The 25,322-nt window shown below is 42.9% G+C and overlaps 1 protein-coding gene across 1 annotated transcript in view; it reads left to right on the forward strand.

The window, feature by feature from the left end:
- Positions 1-25,322, forward strand: part of LOC114564295 (galactose-specific lectin nattectin-like) — a 108,157-nt gene that overhangs the window by 68,440 nt on the left and 14,395 nt on the right. Inside the window, exon 5 of the mRNA XM_028591553.1 lies at positions 2,242-2,376. Within this exon, the coding sequence (XP_028447354.1) occupies positions 2,242-2,376 (135 nt within the window). The remainder of the gene's footprint in view (positions 1-2,241; positions 2,377-25,322) is intronic.

Below are 25,322 nucleotides of genomic sequence, written 5' to 3' on the forward strand. Positions count from 1 at the left end.
GCAATACTGACTCAAGTGACTCAAGTGACTCGCACAACCCGGATCAGTTTAGTGAGTGACTCAGAATAACCCGAATCCTTAAAAGGAATCGAGTTTGCCAGGCCTATCACTGACCCTGACTTTAACACCCTGTTGAATATCAAGTCTTTACCTGCATCATTGCATGAACTGTCAATCATGATTAAGACCACTCCCCTTTCTAAGGTATATAAGTGACTCTCTTTTCCCTCCAAACCAAACCAAAACAGGCAGTACAAAGATTACTGATGTGAGTTTAATGGACGTTTTCACATTGTATTATCATTATCATTGAAAGAAAGATTTGCCTGAAAAATGTATAAATGTTGTTTATGCTAGATTGCAGAGTTTATTCTGTTGAGTAAAGATACAAATGAGTGCAGGTAGTGAATGCATTAATGATGTAAATCAGGTGAAGTTTGACCTAATTTGTTATTATTGAGTGTTTAATATTCAGATCTGTGACATTTTCTTTCAGTGACAGTCATCAGCTTGTTCTTCTCCTCTGTGTCAGCCAATCACCACCTCAGCAAAGGTATTTATATTTCAATGTATTATCACAATTTCATCTATTTTACTTTTATTAATAAATAATCCTGTCTGTGTTGAGAGGATATTTTTGGGGGAGGGAATGAGTCCTTACCCCAAGTGCAGCAGTTTAAGTTCATCTAGACTTGTTTCTGAGTGAAGGGACAACAGAGCAGGAGGTTGACTGGAGAATCAGCTCAGCGGGGGCACTATTACATACACAATTTGTGTGTTCTGAGCCAAAAGGCAAAGTTCTCGATCTACCAGCCTGTTTGAGTTTCTACCCTCACCTATGGTCATGAAGGCTGGGTAATGACTGGAGCTCATTGAGGTGGTTTGGCCATCTGGTAAGGATGCCCCCTGGGCGCCTCCCTAGGGAGGTGTTCCAGGCACGTCCAGCTGGGAGGAGGCCTCGGGGAAGACCCAGGACTAGGTGGAGGGATTATATCTCCAACCTGGCCTGGGAACACCTCGGGATCCCCCAGTTAGACGTCTGGTCAAGATGCCCCTGGGCAATCAGAGTTGCAGTCAGCGGATGAGAATGAATAATCTATCAAATATTAAACCATATCTATATTTTCTAATATACTATTAACTAATCTGGAGACTTTAATTTGATAAATGGCTCATTAATAATAAATTGCAGTCATTAATTGTCTGACATTCTTTCCTTGTCTGATGTATGTTGACTTTGTTTAACTTCTTTCCACAGATGACATCAGTCTTTCCATTTGCTTTGTTGCTCTGTTTGTCCAGCGGACTGTTGACTGCATATGTAAGTACACTCTTAAGAAATAAATCACTAAAATAACTAAAATAATTAAAAGTGGAAATTTGGTGTGTAGATACAGTAAAAATACACTTTCTGTTATACACATTTTTTAACAAGCAGTTTATTCTTTTTAATTTTTAAATGTTTGTTAATAATAATTGCATTCTTTAATGTGCATTGAAAATTGTGTGCTGATAAAACTTGTGCTCCAGGGACCATATTCATATAACATGTAAAGCTAAATGTAGCTCTTAACTGGCTGAGTTAGAGGCTGTTAAAGTCTTGTGTAACTTATAATAAACAGGTCAGAACAGTATCTCTGACTCGTTGGGTTGCTCTGATTGTAGTCTTGCATTGCCAGCTCTATCTCCACAGCACAGAGGAGGAACAATCAGTAAATGAATAATCATAAATATAAACTAGTCTGATTGTTTTTGGCTTATTTGTTCATACAGGGTGCACCTTGCTGCCCTTCTGGTTGGACTCAGTTAGGCTCTCGCTGTTTCGCTTTCTACATCCAGACAAAGACCTGGATCGATGCAGAGGTACAGCAGTTATTATCTATCATAACACATGTATGCTAAATACCAATGTACTGTAATACTTTACTGCAGTAAAACTACTAATACCACATAATTAAGAAAATGATCAAACTCTCCCGACACATGAACACCCGTTAATACCAATGATACTTACATACTTTTATTTAAGTAACACTTTCATTGCAGAAAATTTACTGTAACAGAGTATTTTTACAGTGTGGTATTAGTATTAAGTAAAGGATATGAATACTTCTTCCACTACTGTTTAAAAGTATAAAAATGTTCCATATGACTATAAAACTGCCCTGAGATCTGTTAATAATGTGATTATGTTTTAGTTTCTTTCTAAATGTTTTAAACTGATGATATTGTCTCCATTAGACCTTCTGCATCGCTGCTGGTGGGAATCTGGCTTCCATCCACTCAGATGCGGAACATGGATTCCTCAAAGACTTCATTAACCAAGCGACCGGTGCACAGACAACTGCCTGGATCGGAGGCACCGACGCAGTGAAGGTGAGACTTTTATCATCACACAGGAAGTGATGTCACCTGTCTCTCAGCCTGTTCTATGAAGCATTCGTACATATAGCTGTGAAAAGTAAAGCTCTGTAATCTGTATGTATTCCACATATTTATTACTGTCAGCAGCACATTGACTGCTGCTGTATAAGAGCATGAAGATCCTCATAGGGAGGAGGATGGGGGGGATCTTTGGCTCCTAAAACACAGGGCTCTGAAGCCTGGGAGCAGAGTTCATGTCCTGAAGAAGTGAAGAAGAAAACAAAAGACTATCAGCCTGTAAACGAGTGTTCATGTCCTGGATCCTGATCTTAACTAGTTGTTTTGGTGTCTAAATGTAACTGTCGTCGCTGCATGATGCACAGTACCCGGCTCACTGTCACCTTTTCTCAGCTAAATTTAACTGTCATGTGACCGGCAGACGGTCGACTAATTTCGTAGGATTTCTTACATAATTACCATACGTTTTCATACAATATCTTACAAACCTGTTCATGAGAATGCGTTGGGTCTCATGGGTTGTTGTAGAAAATAAGAAGTCTTTTGGCCTGAATGAGTATTACAACAAAAACTCTTGATTTCACTTTGACATTAAAACAATCTTTCTCCTCCAGCTGTTTACGTGGTTCTGGTCTGATGGATCCAAATTCGACTACGCAAGCTGGAATAAGGGGGAGCCTAACAACCTCGGAGGGGAGAACTGTCTTACGATGAACTGGGGTGGAGGTAAAAATTAAAACATCTTGTTGTATGTTGCACTTTTAAATATAAAAGTTAAATGTAATCAGTTACATTGGTTGTAAACTCTCTCTACAGCAAACTGGAACGACTTGTCTTGTACCAGCCAGGCTTCTTTTGTCTGCTCCAAGAACCTGTGTGTGTAACTCTACCACACCATCATGATGCCTCTCCAGCTCATCTATAATCTCTATCATTGATTCACTTTCAGTTGGTTCAGCAGACAGAAACAGCTCTCTGCTGACAGATGACTCACTTTCACTTGTTTATTATCTGAAGAGTTAGGGAACAGTTCACATTTGGGTTTAAAATTAGACAGAAACTGGCTCACTGAGCTGGACAAAAACTAATCAGTAATTGGACTTTTAATCTACAGTAAATAACACAAAATGAAATACAGGAAACATTTGAATACTCAGACACATCTTTTACATTTTAGCGTACGCTAAATATGAAGTTCCATCAAGCAAACATTAGCTTAGCATAAAGATTGGAAACAGCTAGCCTAGCTTAGCATAAAGACTGGAAACAGCTAGAATGACTCCGTCCAAAGGTAAACCTACCAGACATGAGTGGTGATGATCTTTTTATCCAAAATGTCCAGATAGAAAATAAAAGTGTATATTTTGTCAAAACTTTCTGTGATGCAAGAGGAGAATGCAACTGTAATAACACTTCATAATAACTATTAATAATTCATATAGTCCACTGGTTTAATGAACTGGTTCCTTTTTATTCTTAAAACTGATGTGTTGTGTTCTTTATTCATCTGATTTCCTTTACTATATAATCAACTAAACATTCAAAAATAAAAGACATATTGTCACATAAACAGTGTCTGGTCTTTTTTGTTTTCTAAAAGGGACACATCATTAATTATTCACCTGGGGGCTTGAACTATTCCCTGGTGGAGACAACATGTACCCCCTCCACCCCACACCTCAAAGTGATCAATGTTACGTCACCAATAGCCTAGACCCTATATTAATTATAGGCTAAATAATAAGTGTTTTAAACTAAGTGAAGTGCTGTAACATGAACAGTCTATGCAGAGAACGATAAACTCTGAGCAGCAGGTGCTGGTTTTATTCAGCTGCTACAGAGCTCCGGGACGCAGTGGCGGTTCTAGACACATTTTACTAGGGGGGCCAAGGAGGGGCTAGTGTTTAACCAGAGTGGCACATTAAAAAATAACAACAAATTATATTTAAAGATTATACACTTTATTTTACTTTAAAATCATATAAACATTTATTTTGTACAAGAGTGAATGCAGGTCCAAGACAAGTAGGGCAATAAAAAAGGAAAAATGCTGTTTTTTTTTTCACTTTTTTGTTTACTGGTTTAAAAAAAGATGCTATGTCCCTTCCTCGTTTTATGATAACTATTAGAAGAAAACAATTTCACCCTAGGGTCCTTTGCACCATGTCCTCGAGCCAAACACCCCCCACCCAGAAGCTTTTTTGACCTGGGTCGAACATTGGGAGAGTTAGCGTAGCAGCGTTATCAGCTGAATAGCTTAGCGCAGGGGCTAATGGACCCACGTTTGTATCTGGTAAGTTACCCCACTAATAATGCCCAAAATGAAACCAAACTTCTACACTAGTACAAATAGGTTATGTACTCATAAATTGATGGATTGTAAAGTTTGTAAGTACACCACAAGTGTGTATAAATAACACTTGCCTGCTGGCTTCTGCTCTCTGCTGCTGCTGCTGTTACTACCGGGCAGTAAGAGAGCTTAGGGACGTCTACAAATTACAACACCGAAAAGAGATGCAACAAAAATATTTATTAATTTAATGATTAAATAAGGTAGTGTCTCCAAACTTACCTCAATTATTACTTGTCTCCTGCTAGTTATACTACAGCACTTACTTTAAATTAATACATTTTTATTCATTCATTTATATTGTTGAAGAGCAGGGAAGCTTTATTGGCTGCCTTGACGTTGCCAAAATTTAAAGTTCGATGGCTAGGGGAAGAGAAGCGGAGAGAAGAGAAGCGGAGAGAAGAGGCGCGTGCACCGCTCATCGCAGAGTGTCACACTCTACCCATGATGCAGAGCCGGCTGAGAATAAAAACGGAGAAGTTGGACACACAGCAGCGTCACTGAGAAGGATTTTTTTTCTTTTGATGAGGAGGAAGAAGACGCAATGTCCTTTAGCGCAGACTCAGAGGTACTTGAGTACATAAGATCAGGCTCAGAGTTAGAAGTTCTCAACCGTTTCCCCCGAGTGAAAGCTGTGTTCATGAAATACAACACTGCAAGGCTATTCAGCCTGGGGGGTCTCGTGCTTACCCCCAGAAGAAACAGACTTTCAGATAAATGTTTTGAAAGAACTCTCCTGATGAGGTATAATCACATTTTGTGCTGATGTGGAATAGGTTGCCTGCCACCCATGCCGTAGCTCAAGCCTAAGCCTAATATCCTCTTTTTTTATCTGCCATCATACTGTGAAGAAGGGCCAGCATATTCACTTAACATAGCCTTTGAATTCTGAGGTTAGTCATGCTTTAAGTTGTGCTTGATTTTATTTTGGCAAAAATGTCTTTGCCTCTAAGCTGTATTATGCCATTTGATTTTATTTACACAAGCAACATTGACATCAAGCCATTTTTAAGTTCTTTTTTCTGTTCGATTTAGATGAGGCATGTTTTATTTTGAGACATATGACCCATTTTGAGGTAATCATGTTGTTCCTAAGGAGCCTATTGATAATATTTGTTATAAGAAAGAGCACAGAAGAAATACCTGTTATGTTTTCCATAGTATAACTTTATTTAGGCCTACACATTTAGAAAAAAATATTGGGTTCTGCCCAAAATCAGGCAATATAAAAGTAACGTAAAAGTAACAAGTAACGTAAAAAGTTACTTTCCATAGGGGGTAACTAAGTAAAGTAACGCATTACTTAGCATTTCAGAAACAATTAAAGCTGCGAGCAGCGATGGACGGTCCCTCGCGCCTCTGCGTGCGTCGGGGTTACCGGCGGACGCCGCTCCTTGTGACTGTGCATTTGCGCGGCACTCAGACACCACAAATCGTCAACAATGAAAAGGGAAATCCCTGCCGAGTTCAACGATACCTCACACAAGACTCTACGTCATACAGTTCCTTAGCTGTGAAAAGGGGCGTGGCTAAAGCATAGGGGGCGGGCCAAACCATCACCAATTAAAAAGGAATTCTCTACTGAGTTCAATGATACCTCACACAAGACTCTACCTTAGATGGGTCAGCATTTATTAAAGGGGGCGTGGTTCAACATAGGGGGCGGGCCAAACCATCACCGATGAAGAAGGAAGTCTCTGCTGAGTTCATTGATACCTCACACAAGGGTCTATCTTAAACGGTTCAAATTTTAAGAAAACGGGGGGGCTTAAGCATAGGGGGCGGGTCAAACCATCACCAATTAAAAAAGAACTCTCTGCTGAGTTCAATGACGTGGCCTGAGTAAGTGGGCGTGGCCATATTATAGGGGGCGGCTCAGTATCACATGTAGACCACACATTCTAAGTTTCATGTAAATCGGATGATGTTTGTCATATAAGGCGCATTTCCTCTTGCCAGCGGGGGGCGCTATGACCAAAATTCCATTTTGGCCTGTAGGTGTCCTCAGGCCTGGACCTTTGTCAATCGTGAGAAATTTCGGGCAGATACGACAACGTACACTCAAGTTACAACAACTTCTTTGTTCATCGCTAAACACTCACAATGGCCGCCACGCCACGCCTACACCGTCTGACGAAAAGTTTTTCTTTTAATAACTTTTCATCGTTAAGGTGTTGGGATGGTACAGACCAAGTTTGAAGTCCATCGGATGAAATCTCTAGGAGGAGTTGGTTAAAGTATAGCACCTTGACTTTTAGGCCTACTTCCTGTTGCCACCAGGGGGCGCTATGACTTTAAGTAAATATCGGCCTTTATTTGTCCTCAGGGTTGGACTCTTATGAATCCTGAAAAGTTTCGAGGTAATCGGACAACGTACACTCGAGTTACACCCACTTCCTGTTTCGGCGGCAAAACGCACAAAATGGCCACGGACACGCCCTATGACGAAAAGTTTTTCTTTTAACAACTTTTCATCTTTACCGTCTTAAGATGGCACAGACCGAGTTTGAAGTTGATCGGATGAAATCTCTAGGAGGAGTTTGTTAAAGTACGAGATGTGGAAATTACGGTGGCCGAGAAGGGTCACAACACATACAAACGCCACAACAACTACATATTCAGAAAACACCACCAAATTCTGAAAACAACTTCGTCAAATTCATATCACGTACGCTGCAAATACTCGGCCTGTTGGAGATGAGCTGCTCCTCGCCTGTAAAGTAGACGAGAGCAGGCGGCAGCAGCGGGGGGGCGGTGAAGAAAGTCCGCTCTCAGGTCGGACAGTTTTCCAGCTGATTCCAGCAGCATTCAGGCTGAACAGGAAGTGACACAAACACTGTGGTTTGATTCCGATTTAATAAAATGTTATCAGACCCATATATCAGCTTACGTACATAGTCTCCAGTTGATTTTATTATGACAGAGTAGCTGTCAAAATTCTCTACATGTGATCTGTTGCTGATTTTAATTACCAACAGACTTAGATGATCTGTAATCTCAGATTTAGTCTCTCTGACTTCTAAACATAACTATCAGCCTCACTACAGGTGTTCTGTACAGAATCAGCTTTTAAATCAGACAAATCGCAGTTAAAATCCCTCCGATTAAAAATCAATAAAAAAGTTGAGTCGATTCTGAACCAATCAGCTGTTCGATCAGCTGAGAGGCCGGCGTTTCCCAGCATGCACTGGGTCCACCTGCGTCCGCCTGGTTCCTGCAGTTGGTGAAAAGCAACTGCGCTGCCTGCGTCTCAGAACTGCGGCCGCCTTGGTCTCGTGAGGTCATCGTTGCCCACGTGTGCATGACGTCAGAGCGAGTCGGGATCAAGTCGGACAAGAATCTAACCGGCACGCATTCGGCGCCGATCGCCGGTGATCGATTCTGGCTCATCTCCAAGGAGCCTATTGACAGCACGAGTAAATAGGGAAACGAACTGCAAGCTGCAAAGACGACAACGGAAATGTTTCCAGGGGGGCCATAATCAGTGACGGACCCGCATCCATCCCGGGGTGCAAAATTACGAATCCAACTATGGCCACGCCAAGAGCCGCCCTACGAAGCAGCTCGATTGGTTGGGGTTAGGCATTTCACCTCGAGTGGTTAAGGTTAGGGTTAGGGGATTGGTCAGGGGATAGGACCTGTACATGTAAGCATGGTGCCTGGCCAATAGTAGTGTGTGAACGCTATTGAAGGGCGGGTCTTGGCGTGGCCATAGTGGGATTCGTAATATCGCGTCCGGGGTGTAAGGAAGAATCCTTCGAAGCCAGAATTTGGAGGATGCTACGTCATCGACGTCCGTCGAAGGACCGTTCTCTGACCGACTGAAGAAGTATCTTTAGTGTGTCGTACATGTGTTATCACCGTTGATGTTTTACATCAATGTAATACTTAACGCTTCAATGATGGTACAAATTGCTATAGTAATTAGGTAGATACACCCGAGCTGACATTAAGCTATCATTAACAGTAGGCTGTTAGCTAGCTAGGTTGCTGTCTTTTTGTACCATTTGTGTTTTTAAAGTTTGTCCGGTGGCATTTTCATCTCTTTTATATAACGTTAGCCGAGATTTAGAAATGTGTGTTTATCAGTTGTAGCTGCAGGATGGCAGGTAACGCTGCACCTTATTTACTTCACTATCAACGTTACATGAAGGCTAAAATATAGTAGTTTCCCATGTAACAAGTATAACGTTGCATATAACGTTACGTTCTGGCATTCATAATGGTAAACATATTTTTCTTGTGTTTGCTGTCTTTTAACAGGGACAAACGGAGGCGGTCGCTGATGATGGGAAAGCAAAAGACAAGCAGGGAGACAGAGGCCAAAGAGAGATGTTGAATAGCTAGATTATTTGCCATTCTGAAAATAAATGCATTAACTTAACTGGTTTGTCTTTGTCATTTCGTTTTTGGGTGTGTATATAATATAAACGTATTTCAATTTCTATTTCTAACTGAATAATTATATTCAGATGGTACCTGTTTCAATAACTTGTAAGGTATATAAGCTCTAAAAAGACATTAACGAAACGTGTATCTTTATTATAACATTTATTCAAACATTACTAAACTGTACACAAGTATATTCAACATGAAGCGGCGACCAGACTCAGTAGCTGATGATGGGGTTGCTTCAAGACTGCAGACAGAAGGAGAAAGCTTTAGGTTAGTCCAGTAGTTATCCAACCTGTCCTGGTAAGATTAGAATTGTAACACAAATATATTTAAGCATACTGCATATCATACTGCCTGTGGTAGGTCATTAGCTGGTAGTGTTTACCTTGTAGATGCTGATCATATTTTGCACTGCATTTGTTTGAAAGCTAGAAGCTACTGGACAATGGGCTAATGTTACATACATTTAGTAAACTACGAGCTAATGTATACTTCTACTGTAAGGATAAGGTAATTAAGATTAATGCAATTGCAAACATGAACTCTCACAATTTTTTTTTTAATTTACTGACATGGGATAAATAAGAGAAAACGACTATTGCTTACATTAAAGCCTAACAGTGTCGGTAACGTTACCTACCTTAGCACGTTGCGGCAAAGTTGCGGACAGATTATTCTCCTCCTGCAAGCAGACTGACGCTGATTCATATTCTTCATTTTAACAAGAACATTGAACAGCACAGTTCACAGTTCCACATCAATGTCGTCCAGTGTTTTGAAATGCAGCGCGGAAGTGAAGGTGGCGAAACACTTTCAATGACGCAAGCACGAAATGACGTGCACTTGCTAGCCTGTTCCAATGTACATGTTGTCCGAATGCTCAGGAGGAGTCTGACCTAGCCCTCTGAAGGATCTTTGACAATGAGAAACGGCAGATAGCGAGAAGACAACCGGATGGATGCGGGTCCGTCACTGATTATGGCCCCCCTGGAAACATTTCCGTTGTCGTCTTTGCAGCTTGCAGTTTTTTTCCCTATTTACTCGTGCTGTGAATATTTGCAGCGTACGTGATGTGAAATCGACGAAGTTGTTTTCTGAATTTGTATGTGTTTTCTGAATATGTAGTTGTTGTGGCGTTTGTATGTGTTGTGACCCTTCTCGGCCACCGTAGGAAATGGCCAAAATCGCACTAATTTTGAACGTTGAAATCAAAGTGGCGGACTTCCTGTTGGGTTTAGGGTATGGCTCTAATGAAGTTTTTTGTACATCTTGACATGTTAATTCAATTCAATTCAATTTTATTTATAGTATCAAATCATAACAAAAGTTATCTCGAGACACTTTACAGACAGAGTAGGTCTAGACCACACTCTATAAATTCCAAAACCCCAACAATTACAGTAATTCCCTCAAGAGCAAGCATTAGCAGTGGCTATTGCGACAGTGGCAAGAAAAAACTCCCTTTTAGGAAGAAACCTCGGCAGACCCAGACTCTTGGTAGGCGGTGTCTGACGGGCCGGTTGGGGGCGTGATGAACAGTGGTGATAACAGTCACATTAGAAGTCACAGTGACTTCAAAGGTTATCGTGGAAGTTCATGTCATAGCAGGGCACATCGTGTCATACTGAGTAGTGCAGTCTCCTATACCGGATCCTGACTACTCTGTGCATATGAACATCACAGCAGGGCGTTGCGGGATGTGACGTGGCGCTGCAGAGCACGGGTGGATGCTGCGGATGCAGCAGGACGCAGCAGGATGCGGCCGGGAAATGCAGAGAAGAAGAAACATAAGGACTCCGGGGAGTAAACTCCCCAGAGCTAGATTAGTAACAAGCATTTCTGGGACAGGATGCATACAAAAGTAACAAGTAGAGATGAGAGAGCAGCTCAGTGTGTCTTAGGGAGGAACAGCCTCCCCGGCAGTCTAGAGTTGTAATAGCATAACTTAAGAGAGGCAGGTTAAAGAGAGGTGCCTGGTCGGGCTAGAACTCTCCCCAACCGGATCGGGCTGTACTGGCCTGCCTCCCTCTACTCTCGCTAGATTATTAGTTATACAGTATATAAAACTGATGACTACGAGGAGAAGCAGTGGGCCGGGTTAGGTGGACCCTTCAACTCCTCACTCCCTAACTATAAGCTTTATCAAAGAGGAGAGTTTTCAGTTTACACTTAAATGTGGTGACGGTGTCTGCTCCTCAAACCCAGACTGGGAGCTGGTTCCACAATACTGGAGCCTGATAGCTGAAGGCCCTGGCCCCCAGTCTACTTCCAGAGACTCTAGGAACCATAAGTAGCCCCGCATTCTGGGAGCGCAGTGCTCTAGTGGGACAATAAGGTACTATGAGCTCTTCTAAGTATGATGGTGCTTGACCATTTAGAGCTTTGTAAGTCAGGAGGAGGATTTTAAATTCAATCCTATATTTCACTGGAAGCCAATGCAGAGAAGCTAATACAGGAGAAATATGATCTCTTCTCTTAGTTCTCGTCAGAACATGTGCTGCAGCATTCTGGATCAGTTGGAGAGTCTTAATGGACTTATTTGGGCAACCTGATAATAAGGAATTGCAGTAATCTGGTCTAGAAGTAACGAATGCATGGACAAGTTTTTCAGCATCGTTTTGAGACAGGATATTCCTAATTTTGGCAATGTTACGAAGATGGAAAAAGGCTGTTCTTGAGGTTTGTTTTAAGTGGGCGTTGAAGGATATATCCTGATCAAAAATAACTCCTAGATTTCTGACAGCAGTGCTGGAGGCCAGGGTAATACCATCCAGAGTAACTATATCTTTCGAAAACGAAGTTCGGCGGTGCGTTGGTCCTATCACAATAACTTCAGTTTTGTCTGAGTTTAACATCAGGAAATTGTGGGTCATCCAGGATTTTATATCCTCAATACACGTTTGAAGTCTTGCTAACTGACCACTTTCATCTGGCTTAATTGACAGATATAATTGGGTATCGTCTGCGTAACAGTGATAGTTAATCGAGTGTTTCCTAATAATATTACCTAGAGGAAGCATATATAAGGAGAATAGAATTGGTCCAAGCACTGAGCCTTGAGGAACGCCATGGCTAACTTTAGCGTGCTTGGAGGGTTTATCATTAACATTAACAAATTGGGATCGTTCAGAGAAATAGGACTTAAACCAGCTTAGTGCGATTCCTTTAATGCCAACTAAGTGTTCCAATCTCTGTAACAGGATTGTATGGTCAATAGTGTCAAATGCAGCACTAAGATCTAGTAGAACAAGAATGGAAACAAATCCTTTGTCTGCAGCAGTTAGAAGGTCGTTAGTAATTTTCACCAGTGCCGTCTCTGTGCTATGATTCTTTCTAAATCCTGATTGAAAATCATCAAATAAACTGTTGCTATGTAGAAAATCACATAACTGATTAGCAACCACCTTCTCAAGGATCTTGGATAGAAAGGGAAGGTTAGATATAGGTCTATAGTTTGCTAAGACCTCAGGATCTAGGGTGGGTTTTTTCAGAAGAGGTTTTATCACAGCTACTTTAAATGACTGCAGTACATAACCTGTTAATAAAGACATATTGATCATATCTAATAATGAAGTGTTTACCACGGGTAACGCTTCTTTGAGTAGCCTCGTTGGGATGGGGTCTAAGAGACAGGTAGACGGCTTAGCTGAGGATATCTTTAACATTAATTGTTGAAGGTCTATAGGATAAAAGCAGTCCAAGTATATGTCGGGAGTCGTCGTTCTTTCTAGCGGTCCTGCATTTAAAGATGAACTGTTAGAAGTTAAGGGCAAAAGATGATGAATTTTATCTCTAATTGTTATAATTCTATCATTAAAGAAGCTCATGAAGTCATCACTACTCAGAGGTAGAGGAATAGATGGCTCAGTAGAGCTGTGGCTATCTGTCAGCCTGGCTACAGTGCTGAAAAGAAACCTGGGGTTGTTCTTGTTTTCTTCTATTAATGATGAGTAATAGTCTGATCTGGCCTTTCTTAGGGCCTTCCTATAGGTTTTCAGACTGTCTTGCCATTCCAAACGGGATTCCTCCACTTTGGTGGAGCGCCACTTACTTTCGATGTTTCGTGAGATTTGTTTTAATTTGCGAGTTTGGGAGTTATACCAAGGAGCTAATTTCCTTTGCTTTATCATCTTCTTTATGAGAGGAGCGACAGAGTCTAAGGTCGTCCGTAGGCAAGTTGTAGCACCTTCTACAAATGTATCAATTTGAGAGGGACTGAGGTTAGCATAGAGGTCCTCTGTTATGTTAAGGCACGACATAGACTGGAATGCTGTAGGAATATTTTCCTTATATTTAGCTATAGCACTGTCAGATAGGCATCTAGTGTAGAAGCTGCTATCTGGTTTAGTATGGTCAGGTAACAAGAATTCAAAAGTAATTAAAAAATGATCTGATAATACCAGATTCTGCGGAAATATTATTAAATCCTCAATTTCAATACCATATGCCAGCACAAGGTCGAGGGTGTGGTTAAAACAGTGCGTCGCCTTGTGCACACTCTGACTGAAACCGATTGAATCCAGTAATGAGTTGAAAGCAGTAGTAAGGCTATTGCTGTCAACGTCCACATGGATATTAAAATCACCAACAATAAGTACTTTGTCTGATTTAAGGACTACACATGATAAAAACTCTGAGAATTCAGATAAAAATTCAGAATACGGACCTGGAGCTCGGTAGACAACAACAAATATAATTGGCTGTTCTGATTTCCGTGTTGGATGTTGAAGATTAAGAACAAGGCTTTCAAAAGAGTTATAATTTAGTTTGGGTTTAGGGTTAATTAACAGGCTTGAATCAAATATGGCTGCAACTCCCCCTCCTCGGCCTGAGCCTCTAGGAATTTGAGTATTAATATGACTGGGAGGGGTGGCTTCATTTAGACTAACATATTCTTCATGGCCCAGCCAGGTTTCAGTAAGACAGAATAGATCAATTTGATTATCAGATATCAATTCATTTACGAGTACTGCTTTAGAAGACAAAGATCTGATATTTAGTAATCCACATCTAATTTTCCTATCCTTTTCTATCATTGCAGTGGTAGTTTTAATTCCAATTAGGTTCTTAAGTATTGCCCCTCTATTCACCACTTTTTGTGGTCTGTTGTTGATAATTACTGGAATAATACTAGTACCACATGTTACTGGAGTAATACTAGTACTACATGTTATCCTACAGAAAACATTTTCAGATTCATCCACTTGTATAGTGCTATCAGGGTCGATACCTGGGGGACATGAATCTGTGATATTTTCAACATAATGTCAATACTTGCCTTCTGTCAGTGTGGTCGTTATGTTGTCAGATAGCAGCCTGGCTCCGTGTCGGTTTGGATGGAGACCATCACGCTTCAGCAGGTTGGGCATCTCCCAGAACAGGTTGAAGTTGTCGACATAGGGAATGCTCAGGGAAGTGCAGAGTGGTTCCAGCCAGGTGTGGAGCCAGAACAGTCTGGACCATCTCTCCGCACCCTTCCTGTAGGTAGGTAGAGGCCCAGAGATGACAATCCGCTTACCTGTGCCCATCAGGATGGTGATGAGAGTGGTGAAGTCTTCCTGGAGTGCTATCGACCGTCTCTCTCTGATGTCGTTTGTGCCCACATGCACGATGATGTTGTCGACCTTGGCGTGGCGGGCGAGGATGCCGGGAAGTTTGTGCTGGATGTCACGGACCTTGGCACCGGGGAAGCAGTAGACCTTGGAGGGACCGCTAGGTAAAGGGGGAATGTGGAGATCCCTTACCATGGAGCTTCCGATGACCAGCGTGGAGATTGATGAGTCCGAGGGGGGAGAGTCCGCCCTCAATGGGCGCGTCGACTGTGTGGATGGACCAGGATGAGCTGCGTGGGGACGTGGCAGAGAAGAGAACTCCTCGTCGTTCATCAGAAGGCTGTAGCGGTTTTCTAGTTGTAGGGGTTAGGCTGGGGCTGAGCGTTGTCCTGACCGCCTGCTCTGGTGCTTGTTTACACGCCATGGCTCAGGTTGGTGTGGAGTGGAGCTGGTCAGCAGAGCTGGCTGGGTCCTCGGCAGAAGCTGAGGAGAGACATCAGGGACAGAGGTTGTATTAGTGCGTGGTGGGGTGAGAGTATTGCAGGGCACAGTGGAATCAAAACATCCATCAGTCTGTGTGTGGGGGGAACTTCCAATGATAATGGAGTCAAGGAACTCTTCACTTGCCTTGATCTGGTGGAGAGACAATATTCTGGCTTCAAGTTCCACTATCTTCTGGCTGAACAGGAGGCACGAGTCACAGCCAGGTGAACAGCTGAGGGGGGGCATCGTGTAGCTTGCTAGTTTAGCTAGTAGCAATGTTGATGGAGGCCTTCTCCTAAAACCTAAAAACCTTCACAAGTCAAAATACAATGCAAGTGCTCCTGCTTGTGTTTAGCAAGCTGTGGATAGCCCGTTACTGCTACCAAAATATACAATAGATTTCCCAGGAGGCAAAATCCTGAGTGGTTCGCTTTAACTCCCGCTAGCGGGCAGGCTAACTAGCCGTTAGCACAACAAATACCTAGACGTTAGCTAACGGAGCGCAGGAAAGTTTTGCAAACAACGGAGAAACTGCGGCCAGACAGGTCCGGTTAAAATACAGCGAAATGGTGTAATTAGTGACTGTATTTCGTTGTGGAGGACTTTAAATCGCAATACGTTCAGCGTCTGCCGTTGTCGTCTGCAACAAGAAACAGGAAGTCAGGCGGAAACACGTGTACCAAGGTTCGTGAGTCTACGTTAAACGCACTGCAGGGGCTAAATTTTCTTAACTTTCTAGGGGGCGCTAGTGAGCCATTTTCGTGCGCCTATTCCCGAAACCCTTAAAATACGTAAATTTTCACCAGACTTGATGCAACCGCCAAATTTGATGAGTTTTTTAATATGTTAAGCCCCTCAAAAAGGCAATTCATTTGACGGGAAAAATAAAAAATAAAGAATTCCTTCAGTTTCAATAGGGCCTTCGCCGCTGTCGGCGCTCGGGCCCTAATAAAACTTGATTCTTAATTGTCACATAAACACAGTACAACATAGTGAAATTCTGTTACTGCATTTAACTGGATGCATCCAGGGAGCAACTTGGGCTTTTACATATGGTCAGATGACCTGGGATTGATTCACCAACCTTGTGGTTGGGGGGCAACCATTTTACCTCCGGGCCACAAGCCACCCGTGGGTGAACGTATTTTGTCAACTGTGCTCTCTGCTCTCAGCTTCAAACGACAATGTTTAAAACAACAGACAAAGCCAGAAATCTTGGTGTAGTCATGGACTCAGACCTGAATTTTTAAAGCCACATTAACATAATTAAAAAATCTGCCTATTATCACCTTAAAAATATATCAAGGGTTAAAGGACTTATGTCTCAGCAGGAAAAACTTGTCCATGCTTTTATCTTCAGTAGACTTGACTACTGTAACGGTGTCTTTACAGGTCTCCCTAAAAAATCAATCAGACACCTGCAGCTGATTCAGAACGCTGCTGCTCGAGTCCTCAAGATGACCAAGAATGTGGATCACATCACACCAGTACCACATATCTGGAACAAACTCCCAGAAACCTGTAGGTCTGCTGCAACTTTGTTCTTTGTAAATCTAAGCTGAAGACCTGTCTTTTTGATGTTGCCTTTCTTTAAATAATCAATTTTAGTAACTTTAATTTCTTATACTGCACTGAAACTTTTATTCTTATACTGCACTATCAATTTTATTTTTGTCTTTTAATGTTTTTAATTTGTTTATTATTGTTTTTTAATTGTTTTCTAACTGCTCTTTAATGTTTTATGTAAAGCACTTTGAATTGCCCTGTTGCTGAAATGTGCTATACAAATAAAGCTGCCTTGCCTTGCCTCTGGCTTGTAAGTGTTGTGTTTCATGTTTACACCACACTATTTCATTTTGAGATTATTTTCATGAATAAGTGTTTTGGCATTCACGGCCAAGTGGCATTTAATTAATCCATGGTTTAAGGAGAGGGATTTAATGTTTAATGTTTAATGTTTTGCATGTTTTGCATGTTTTGTTTTGTTGTGCCTGATCTATCCCCCCTCTGTTTTTTTCACAAACTTACCCTACATATAGTGGAAACTCTCAGACAGCTTGAGAGGTGATTTAACTGTCAAAAGAGTGAAAAACAATCCAAAGCATCAGAATAATAGCATCTAACTTTACTGAACAGCTGTGGCTGGAAATGGCAAAAGAAGATATTGTGCACATGAAAAACATGAAAAGCAACAAAATATGGCCTAGCCTTTTATAGAAAATATTCACATCTAACTCCCAATGTAATCATGAACATGTCTACAGTTAACTGCAATTTAACCAGACTTTTTTTTCCCAGTAACTGTAACAGATTACATTTACCTTTACTAACTCTGGTACATGTAACTAGTTACTCCCCAACACTGTTTAAAAGCCAACAGACAGATGGTGATGTGTTAGCTCAGGGTCTCCAGCAGAGGGCAGACATGTTGTTTTATAGATCCAGCTGCTGAACCTCTGGATCTGATGATGGTTCTGCCTCTCAGTCAAGGGTGGAGGTTTGGTTTACACATTGATGGGGGGAAACATTATAACTGGGGAGTCTGGGGGTCATCCTTCATAAAATATTGTCTGTCAAACTCTTCATTTCCTGCATTATGGTGAATTTTGATGCAACAATTTATGGTGCAAATGTCATTTATATAAAGTTCAGGGATCAACATAAAAAATATATCCCCACTGACACTCGGGGCCAGTATTTCAGAGTTTTGCTGGCCCCTTCTACATTTTTACTGGCCCAGAAAGAAATATCATACGTGTGATTGGCAAAGGACAAAAAAGCAGGAAAATATACCCCGCGCCTACCATGAAGCTTCAGAAAATGGTTATAACCCAGCTAGCCCCTGCCACTGGATGTTGTGCCATTAGCAGCAATGCTAGACCAGGGGTCATCAACTACATTTTTCCAAGGGCCAGAATTTTTTTAAGCAGACACTCCAGGGGCCAGACTGTATTAGTCGAAGCAAACCCCTAAAAACATGAAAAATCCATAATGATAACTAGATAGGCTACTTAACTAGAAAATGATCTCAGATTAGGGGGGCAGTTCACTGAGGAGTGATGGTTAAAGTTTTGATTACTGAAACGTAATCAGTGGTGCATTTGGTGGAAAATGCTTGAAGAAAGATAGACCTGTTGTCAGGTAAAATTGTGTCACTGTCAAAGAGCCTGAAGTGAAAAGTTGTGGAAAACAGCAGCTGCAATGATATATATATATATATATAAAGTAATGCAGTAATGCAGGAAGTGTGCCTTTAGTTTCCATGCTTATTGTGTTTCCACAACGTTCGTGAGCAGGGCTTAATTTGAGCGTTGGATATATTAATCACCTAAATGAAAAAAATAAACTACTGTTTGTGTAGTGTTCAATGTTGTTATCTGTCTTGTTAGTCTTTATTCCCCATTGAAGTTCCACAAAAATCTTGTGTTTGCATTTTCAATGCATTTTCAGGTGAATTTTCAGGGTAGACGGAGGGGGGAGAGGGATGGAGGGAGGGGAGGCACTTCAACAGCCCAGCGCTGCACTTCAGGTGATACAAGCCCTTGTGCTGGTTGAGATTGCTGTTAAAGCCTCATTTCACTCAGAACAATGTCACAAAGAAAACAAAGTTTGCTTAACTTTTTCAAATACGCTGGCCAGTCGGATCCCAAACAAGGAAAAAACGTTTCTGCCAATCAAGAATGTGGAGACCACGGTGGGTTTTTTAAATAATTTAACAGTCTGATGGATAATTGCTGCTTGCGAAAACGATTGTTGCAGTGTATGTATATTTTTTTTTACATTTCGCACCGATGCAGTGAAATGTTCTGAAATTAAAATAAACATTGCCCTGGTGTGCACAAAGCGTTGTTTAGTTTTTTTTTGTCAGAGAAGCTACGTAGGCAGTGTAATTTCTTGTGTTAGCTCCAACCCCCTTTTTGAGTTGCCGGATCCACCCCCCCTCTGCGATCCGGGACTTCCATCCATCCATCCATCCATCTTCGTCCGCTTATCCGGTGTCGGGTTGCGGGGGGAGCAGCTCCAGCAGGGGACCCCAAACTTCCCTTTCCCGAGCAACATTAACCAGCTCCGACTGGGGGGATCGAGGCGTTCCCAGGCCAGGTTGGAGATATAATCCCTCCACCTAGTCCTGGGTCTTCCCCGAGGCCTCCTCCCAGCTGGACGTGCCTGGAACACCTCCCTAGGGAGGCGCCCAGGGGGCATCCTTACCAGATGCCCGAACCACCTCAACTGGCTCCTTTCGACCCAAAGGAGCAGCGGCTCTACTCCGAGCTCCTCACGGATGACTGAGCTTCTCACCCTATCTCTAAGGGAGACGCCAGTCACCCTCCTGAGGAAACCCATTTCGGCCGCTTGTACCCTGGATCTTGTTCTTTCGGTCATGACCCAGCCTTCATGACCATATGTGAGGGTAGGAACGAAAACTGGACGGTAGATCGAGAGCTTTGCCTTCTGGCTCAGCTCTCTTTTTGTCACAACGGTGCGATAGATTGAATGTAATACCGCACCCGCTGCGCCCATTCCCCGACCAAATTCCCGCCTCCATTATCCCTCACTCGCGAACAAAACCCCAAGGTACTTGAACTCCTTCACTTGGGGTAAGGACTCATTCCCTACCTGGAGAAGGCATTCCATCGGTTTCCTGCTGAGAACCATGGCCTCCGATTTAGAGGTGCTGATCCTCATCCCAACCGCTTCACATTCGGCTGCGAACCGACCCAGTGAGTGCTGAAGGTCACAGGCTGATGATGCCATCAGGACCACATCATCTGCAAAGAGCAGCGATGAGATCCCCAGCCCACTGAACTGCAACCCCTCCCCACCCCGACTACGCCTCGATATCCTGTCCATAAATATTACCAACCCTCACCTGAAACGAGTCCAACTTACTGCCGAGAACCCGGACACAGCTCTCACTTTGGTCATACAGAGATTGGATGGCCCTGAGTAGAGACCCCCTCACCCCATACTCCCGCAGCACCTCCCACAGTATCTCCCGGGGGACCCGGTCATACGCCTTCTCCAAATCCACAAAACACATGTAGACCGGTTGGGCATACTCCCAGGCTCCCTCCAGGATCTTTGCGAGAGTGAAGAGCTGGTCCGTTGTTCCACGACCAGGACGGAATCCGCATTGTTCCTCCTCAACCCGAGGTTCGACTATCGGCCGAACCCTCCTTTCCAGCACCTTGGAGTAGACTTTACCAGGGAGGCTGAGAAGTGTGATACCCCTGTAATTGGCACACACCCTCTGGTCCCCCTTTTTAAAAAGGGGAACCACCACCCCAGTCTGCCACTCCTTTGGCACTGTTCCAGACTTCCACGCAATGTTGAAGAGGCGTGTCAACCAGGACAGCCCCTCCACACCCAGAGCATTGAGCATTTCTGGACGGAGCTCATCAATCCCCGGGGCTTTGCCACTGTGGAGTTGTTTGACTACATCAGTGACTTCCGCCTGGGAAATCGACGACAATCCCCCATTATCCTCCAGCTCTGCCTCTAACATAGAGGGCGTATTAGTCGGATTCAGGAGTTCCTCAAAGTGCTCCTTCCACCGCCCTATTACCTCCTCAGTTGAGGTCAACAGTGTCCCATCCTTACTGTACACAGCTTGGATGGTTGCCCTGTAATGGCAAAATTACATTTAAGCACAATTCCTTATATTTTTATGTTTTATTTCTACTTTACTGCTCTCATAAATGCTGAAAGAGTCTCTCATTCCCACATGCAGATTTTGATTCTAACTTTGTGAGACATCCAGTCTGGAACATTATATGAGCCTCAACCGATAAAGGTACAAGGTCACCCTAAAACTATCTCTACTTTTCTCATGCCAGTTAAGATGTAACGGGGGGGTGAAAGTCATACAGGGAGGAGGAGGTGAGATGACTCCAAGATGTCTCTTGCATTTCTCTGATTGTCTTCATGTGTATCAGATTGCCTGTCAAAATTGTAGCGTCATACTAAGCCAAGTGCGTATGTGCTGTCACTCTGAAGATGCACATAAGCCTAGTGTTTCTGTTCACTCATGGGAGAAACTGACTCCACACTGGGCTGCGGCCTTTTGTGAAATCATGTTGATCCTATATTTGCAAATATATCTTTTTTAATAAAATACAAAAACCCAACTTGGTTTTAGTCTCAGTCTGTCTTATTTGTTTCAATTTACTAAACTCTGAAATTTCCCCCCCTGCTGCAAAGGAAACTTCCATAACAGCCCGCTTCCCCCTCCTGAGGTGGCGAAAAGTTTTCCAGAAGCACTTTGGTGCCGACCGAAAGTCCTTCTCCATGTCTTCTCCAAACTCCCACACCCGCTGCTTTGCCTCTTTCAACGCAGCGGCTGCAGCCCTTCGGGCCCTTCGGTACCCTGCAACTGCCTCCGGAGTCCTCCGAGAACATATCCCGGAAAGACTCCTCCTTGAGTCGGACGGCTTCCCTGACCACCGGTGTCCACCACGGTGTTCGTGGGTTACCGCCCCTTGAGGCACCTAAGACCCTAAGACCACAGCTCCTCGCCGCAGCTTCAGCAATGGAAACTTTGAACATTGTCCACTCGGGTTCAATGCCCCCAGCCTCCACAGGGATGCACGAAAAGCTCCGCCGGAGGTGTGAGTTGAAAGTCTGTCGGACAGGGGCCTCCTCCAGACGTTCCCAATTTACCCGCACTACACGTTTGGGCTTACCAGGTCTGTCCAGAGTCTTCCCCCACCCCCTGACCCAACTCACCACCAGATGGTGATCGGTTGACAGCTCTGCCCCTCTCTTCACCCTAGTGTCCAAAACATACGGCCTCAGATCAGATGAAACGATTACAAAATCGATCATTGACCTTCGGCCTAGGGTGCTCTGGTAACAGGTACACTTATGAGCATCCCTATGTTCAAACATGGTGTTCGTTATAGACAATCCATGACTAGCACAGAAGTCCAACAACAAACAACCACTCTGGTTTAGATCAGGGAGGCCGTTCCTCCCAATCACGCCTCTCCAGGTGTCTCCATCATTGCCCACGTGTGCGTTGAAGTCCCCCAGCAGAACAATGGAGTCCCCCACTGGCGCCCCATGCAGGACTCCAGTCAAGATCTCCAAGAAGGCCGAATACTCCGAACTCCTGTTTGGTGCATTTGCACAAACAACAGTCAGAGTTTTCCCCCCCTCAACCCGCAGGCGTAGGGAGGCGACCCTCTCGTCCACCGGGGTAAACTCCAACGTAGCGGCGCTCAGCCGGGGGCTTGTTAGTATCCCCACACCGGCCCGGCGCCTCACACCCTGGGCAACTCCGGAGAAGAAAACAGTCCAACCCCTATCCAGGAGTACGGTTCCAGAACTGAGACTGTGCGTAGAGGTAAGGCCCACCAGATCTAACCGGTAGCGCTCCACCTCCTGCACTAGTTCCGGCTCCTTCCCCCACAGAGAGGTGACGTTCCACGTCCCCAGAGCCAGCGTCTGCAGCCCAGGTCTGGTCCGTCGAGGCCCCTGACCTTCACTGCCACCCATGTGGCAGCGCACCCGACCCCAGCGGTTCCTCCCACAGGTGGTGGGCCCATGGGCTGGAGAGATGGGAGCCACGTAGCTTGTTCGGGGTGTGCCCGGCCGGGCTCCGTGGCAAACCCGGCCACCAGGCGCTTGCCGACGAGCCCCCCGTCTGGGCCTGGCTCCAGACGGGGGCCCCGGGCTTCCTCCGGGCAGGGTCACTCCATCTCTACCTCGATCACTCATAGGGTTTTTGAACCATTCTTTGTCTGGCCCCTCACCTGAGACCACTTTGCCTTGGGAGACCCTACCAGGAGCACAAAGCTCCAGACAACACAGCCCTCAGGTTCATAGAGACACACAAACCTCTCCACCACGATAAGGTGATGGTTCACGGAGAAGATCCGGGATTTCCCACTTTACAAATTAAGCACTGTTAGAGAGTATATCTACTGAAATGGCCACCACACCATAACAGAGGAGTGTGATGTGTAAGATGGGAATGCAGAGGTTTAGTCACATATGTCATGGCTGTAAAAAAAAACAATGGGCATCTGTACATTGTAAAGTTGCATTGAAGAAACAAAACACAATTAAGATCAGGTCATTAAAAAAATATAGTCGTGAGGTTTTTATTGAGTGTTTAAAATCACTGAATTGGCCTCCAGTGTTATGTCTGGATGGTTATGAGGCATGGGAGCAGTTTAAAAATGTGTTCTTAGAGGCTTTAGATAAAGTTGCTCCTATAAAAACGATTCGAGTAAAACTGAGGTCAGACCATGGATGAATGGTGATATTTTAGAAGCAATTAGTAATAGAAATAAAGCCTTTTCGGTTTTTAGGAAGAGTAAAGAGCAAATTGACTTGGATAATTATAAGAAGTTAAGGAATATAGTGCAAAAGATGATTAAAATGTGTAAAAGAGACTTTTTTCATGATAAATTAACTGAGCATAAAGGTAATCCAAAGAAACTTTGGCAGTCATTGAAACAAATGGGGTTCAGTAATAGACTTAAGACAAAGTCAAATAATATTTGCCTTAATATTAATGGGGAGCTCTCTTCAAATCAACTAAAGGTTGTAGATAAATTTATCTCCTTTTTTACTTCTATAGCTGGGCACTTAGTTGAAAATCTACCAAGTAAACCAGGGTTATATGATGGTGAGGTCATGTCTAAGTATTACTCTAACCTTGGAGTTGTAGCAGACTCTTTTTGCCTCTCTATGGTTTCACAGGATGAGGTATTAAAGTTATTGAATGAACTTAAGGGTTCAAAGGCAATTGGTCTAGATGAAATACCAGCCAGATTTTTAGAAGATGCTGCAGAATTCATTTCTCCATATCTTACTCATATTTTTAATCTTTCAATTATGTCAGGTAGATTTACGAAAGATCTGAAGCTTGCTAGGGTTGTTCCTCTATATAAAAAAGGGAGCAAACTAGAAGAGGGTAATTATAGACCAATTTCGATTTTGGGAGTCGTTTCAAAAGTCTTGGAGAAAATAATACAAGAGCAAATATATAATTACATTAGTAATTCTGATTTGTTTTATGATTTGCAATCTGGTTTTAGAACATCTTATTCTACGGATACCTGTTTATTATATCTAACAGATTATTTAAGAAGAGAGATTGATTTGGGTAAACTTTGTGGCATGGTATTGCTAGACCTCCAGAAAGCATTTGACACCGTTGACCATCAGATCTTGCTGATTAAACTAAAAGCCCTAGGTTTTAACAGTATGGCATGTAATTGGATTCGATCCTATTTGACTGAAAGGCATCAAAGAGGTAATATTAACTGCACTCTATCTGAGGCAAGAGAAATAACGTGTGGGGTGCCACAGGGTAGTGTCCTGGGTCCATTGTTGTTTCTCTTGTATATCAACGATATGGGCAATTGTAATCTTTTTCTCTATGCGGATGATTCAGCCTTGGTGTTCTCCAATAAGGACATAAAAGTTATTGAGAATCATTTGAGTGATGAGTTACAAAATATAAGTGAATGGCTGATAGAGAACAAACTGTCTTTGCATCTGGGGAAAACTGAATCTATTTTATTTGGTTCTAAAATAAGGTTGAGTAGGACTCCTGAGCTTAACATTTCTTTGGGTGGTATCCAGATTGAAGCAAAAAATTGTGTTAATAATATTTGGGCTGTGATTTGGACAGTTCTGTGAGTGGAGAAAGTATGGGTCAAAAGGTTATCAAAAAAGTGAACCAAAGAATTAAATTTCTGGCTCGTAAGGCTCAGTTTCTAAATAAAGAAACTTTAAAAATGTTGGCAAATGCTTTAATTCAGCCACACTTCGATTATGCCTGTACTACTTGGTACAGTAGCACACCCAAGAGGATAAAAGTTCAACTTCAAACGGCACAGAATAAATTAGTCAGGTTGATTTTAAATCTCAACTATAGAGATCATGTTGGCTCTTCTGAACTTAAGAAATTAAAATGGCTGACAGTTGAAAACAGGGTGAGACAGTTGAAACTAAGATTAACGAGAAAGATTTTGTATAAGAATGAGCCAAGGTATTTTAAAGATTATTTTAAGCTTATTAGAAACTCTCATAGCTACTCAACTAGAGGTAGTGCCACAGACATAGTTCCGTGTAGATTTAAGACCTGTTCTGGGCAAAATACTTTTTTGTACATGGCGGCAATGGAATGGATTTAGTTAAGCCAG

The sequence above is a fragment of the Perca flavescens genome, chromosome 11 (genome assembly GCF_004354835.1).
Source record: "Perca flavescens isolate YP-PL-M2 chromosome 11, PFLA_1.0, whole genome shotgun sequence".
Lineage (NCBI taxonomy): Eukaryota > Metazoa > Chordata > Actinopteri > Perciformes > Percidae > Perca > Perca flavescens.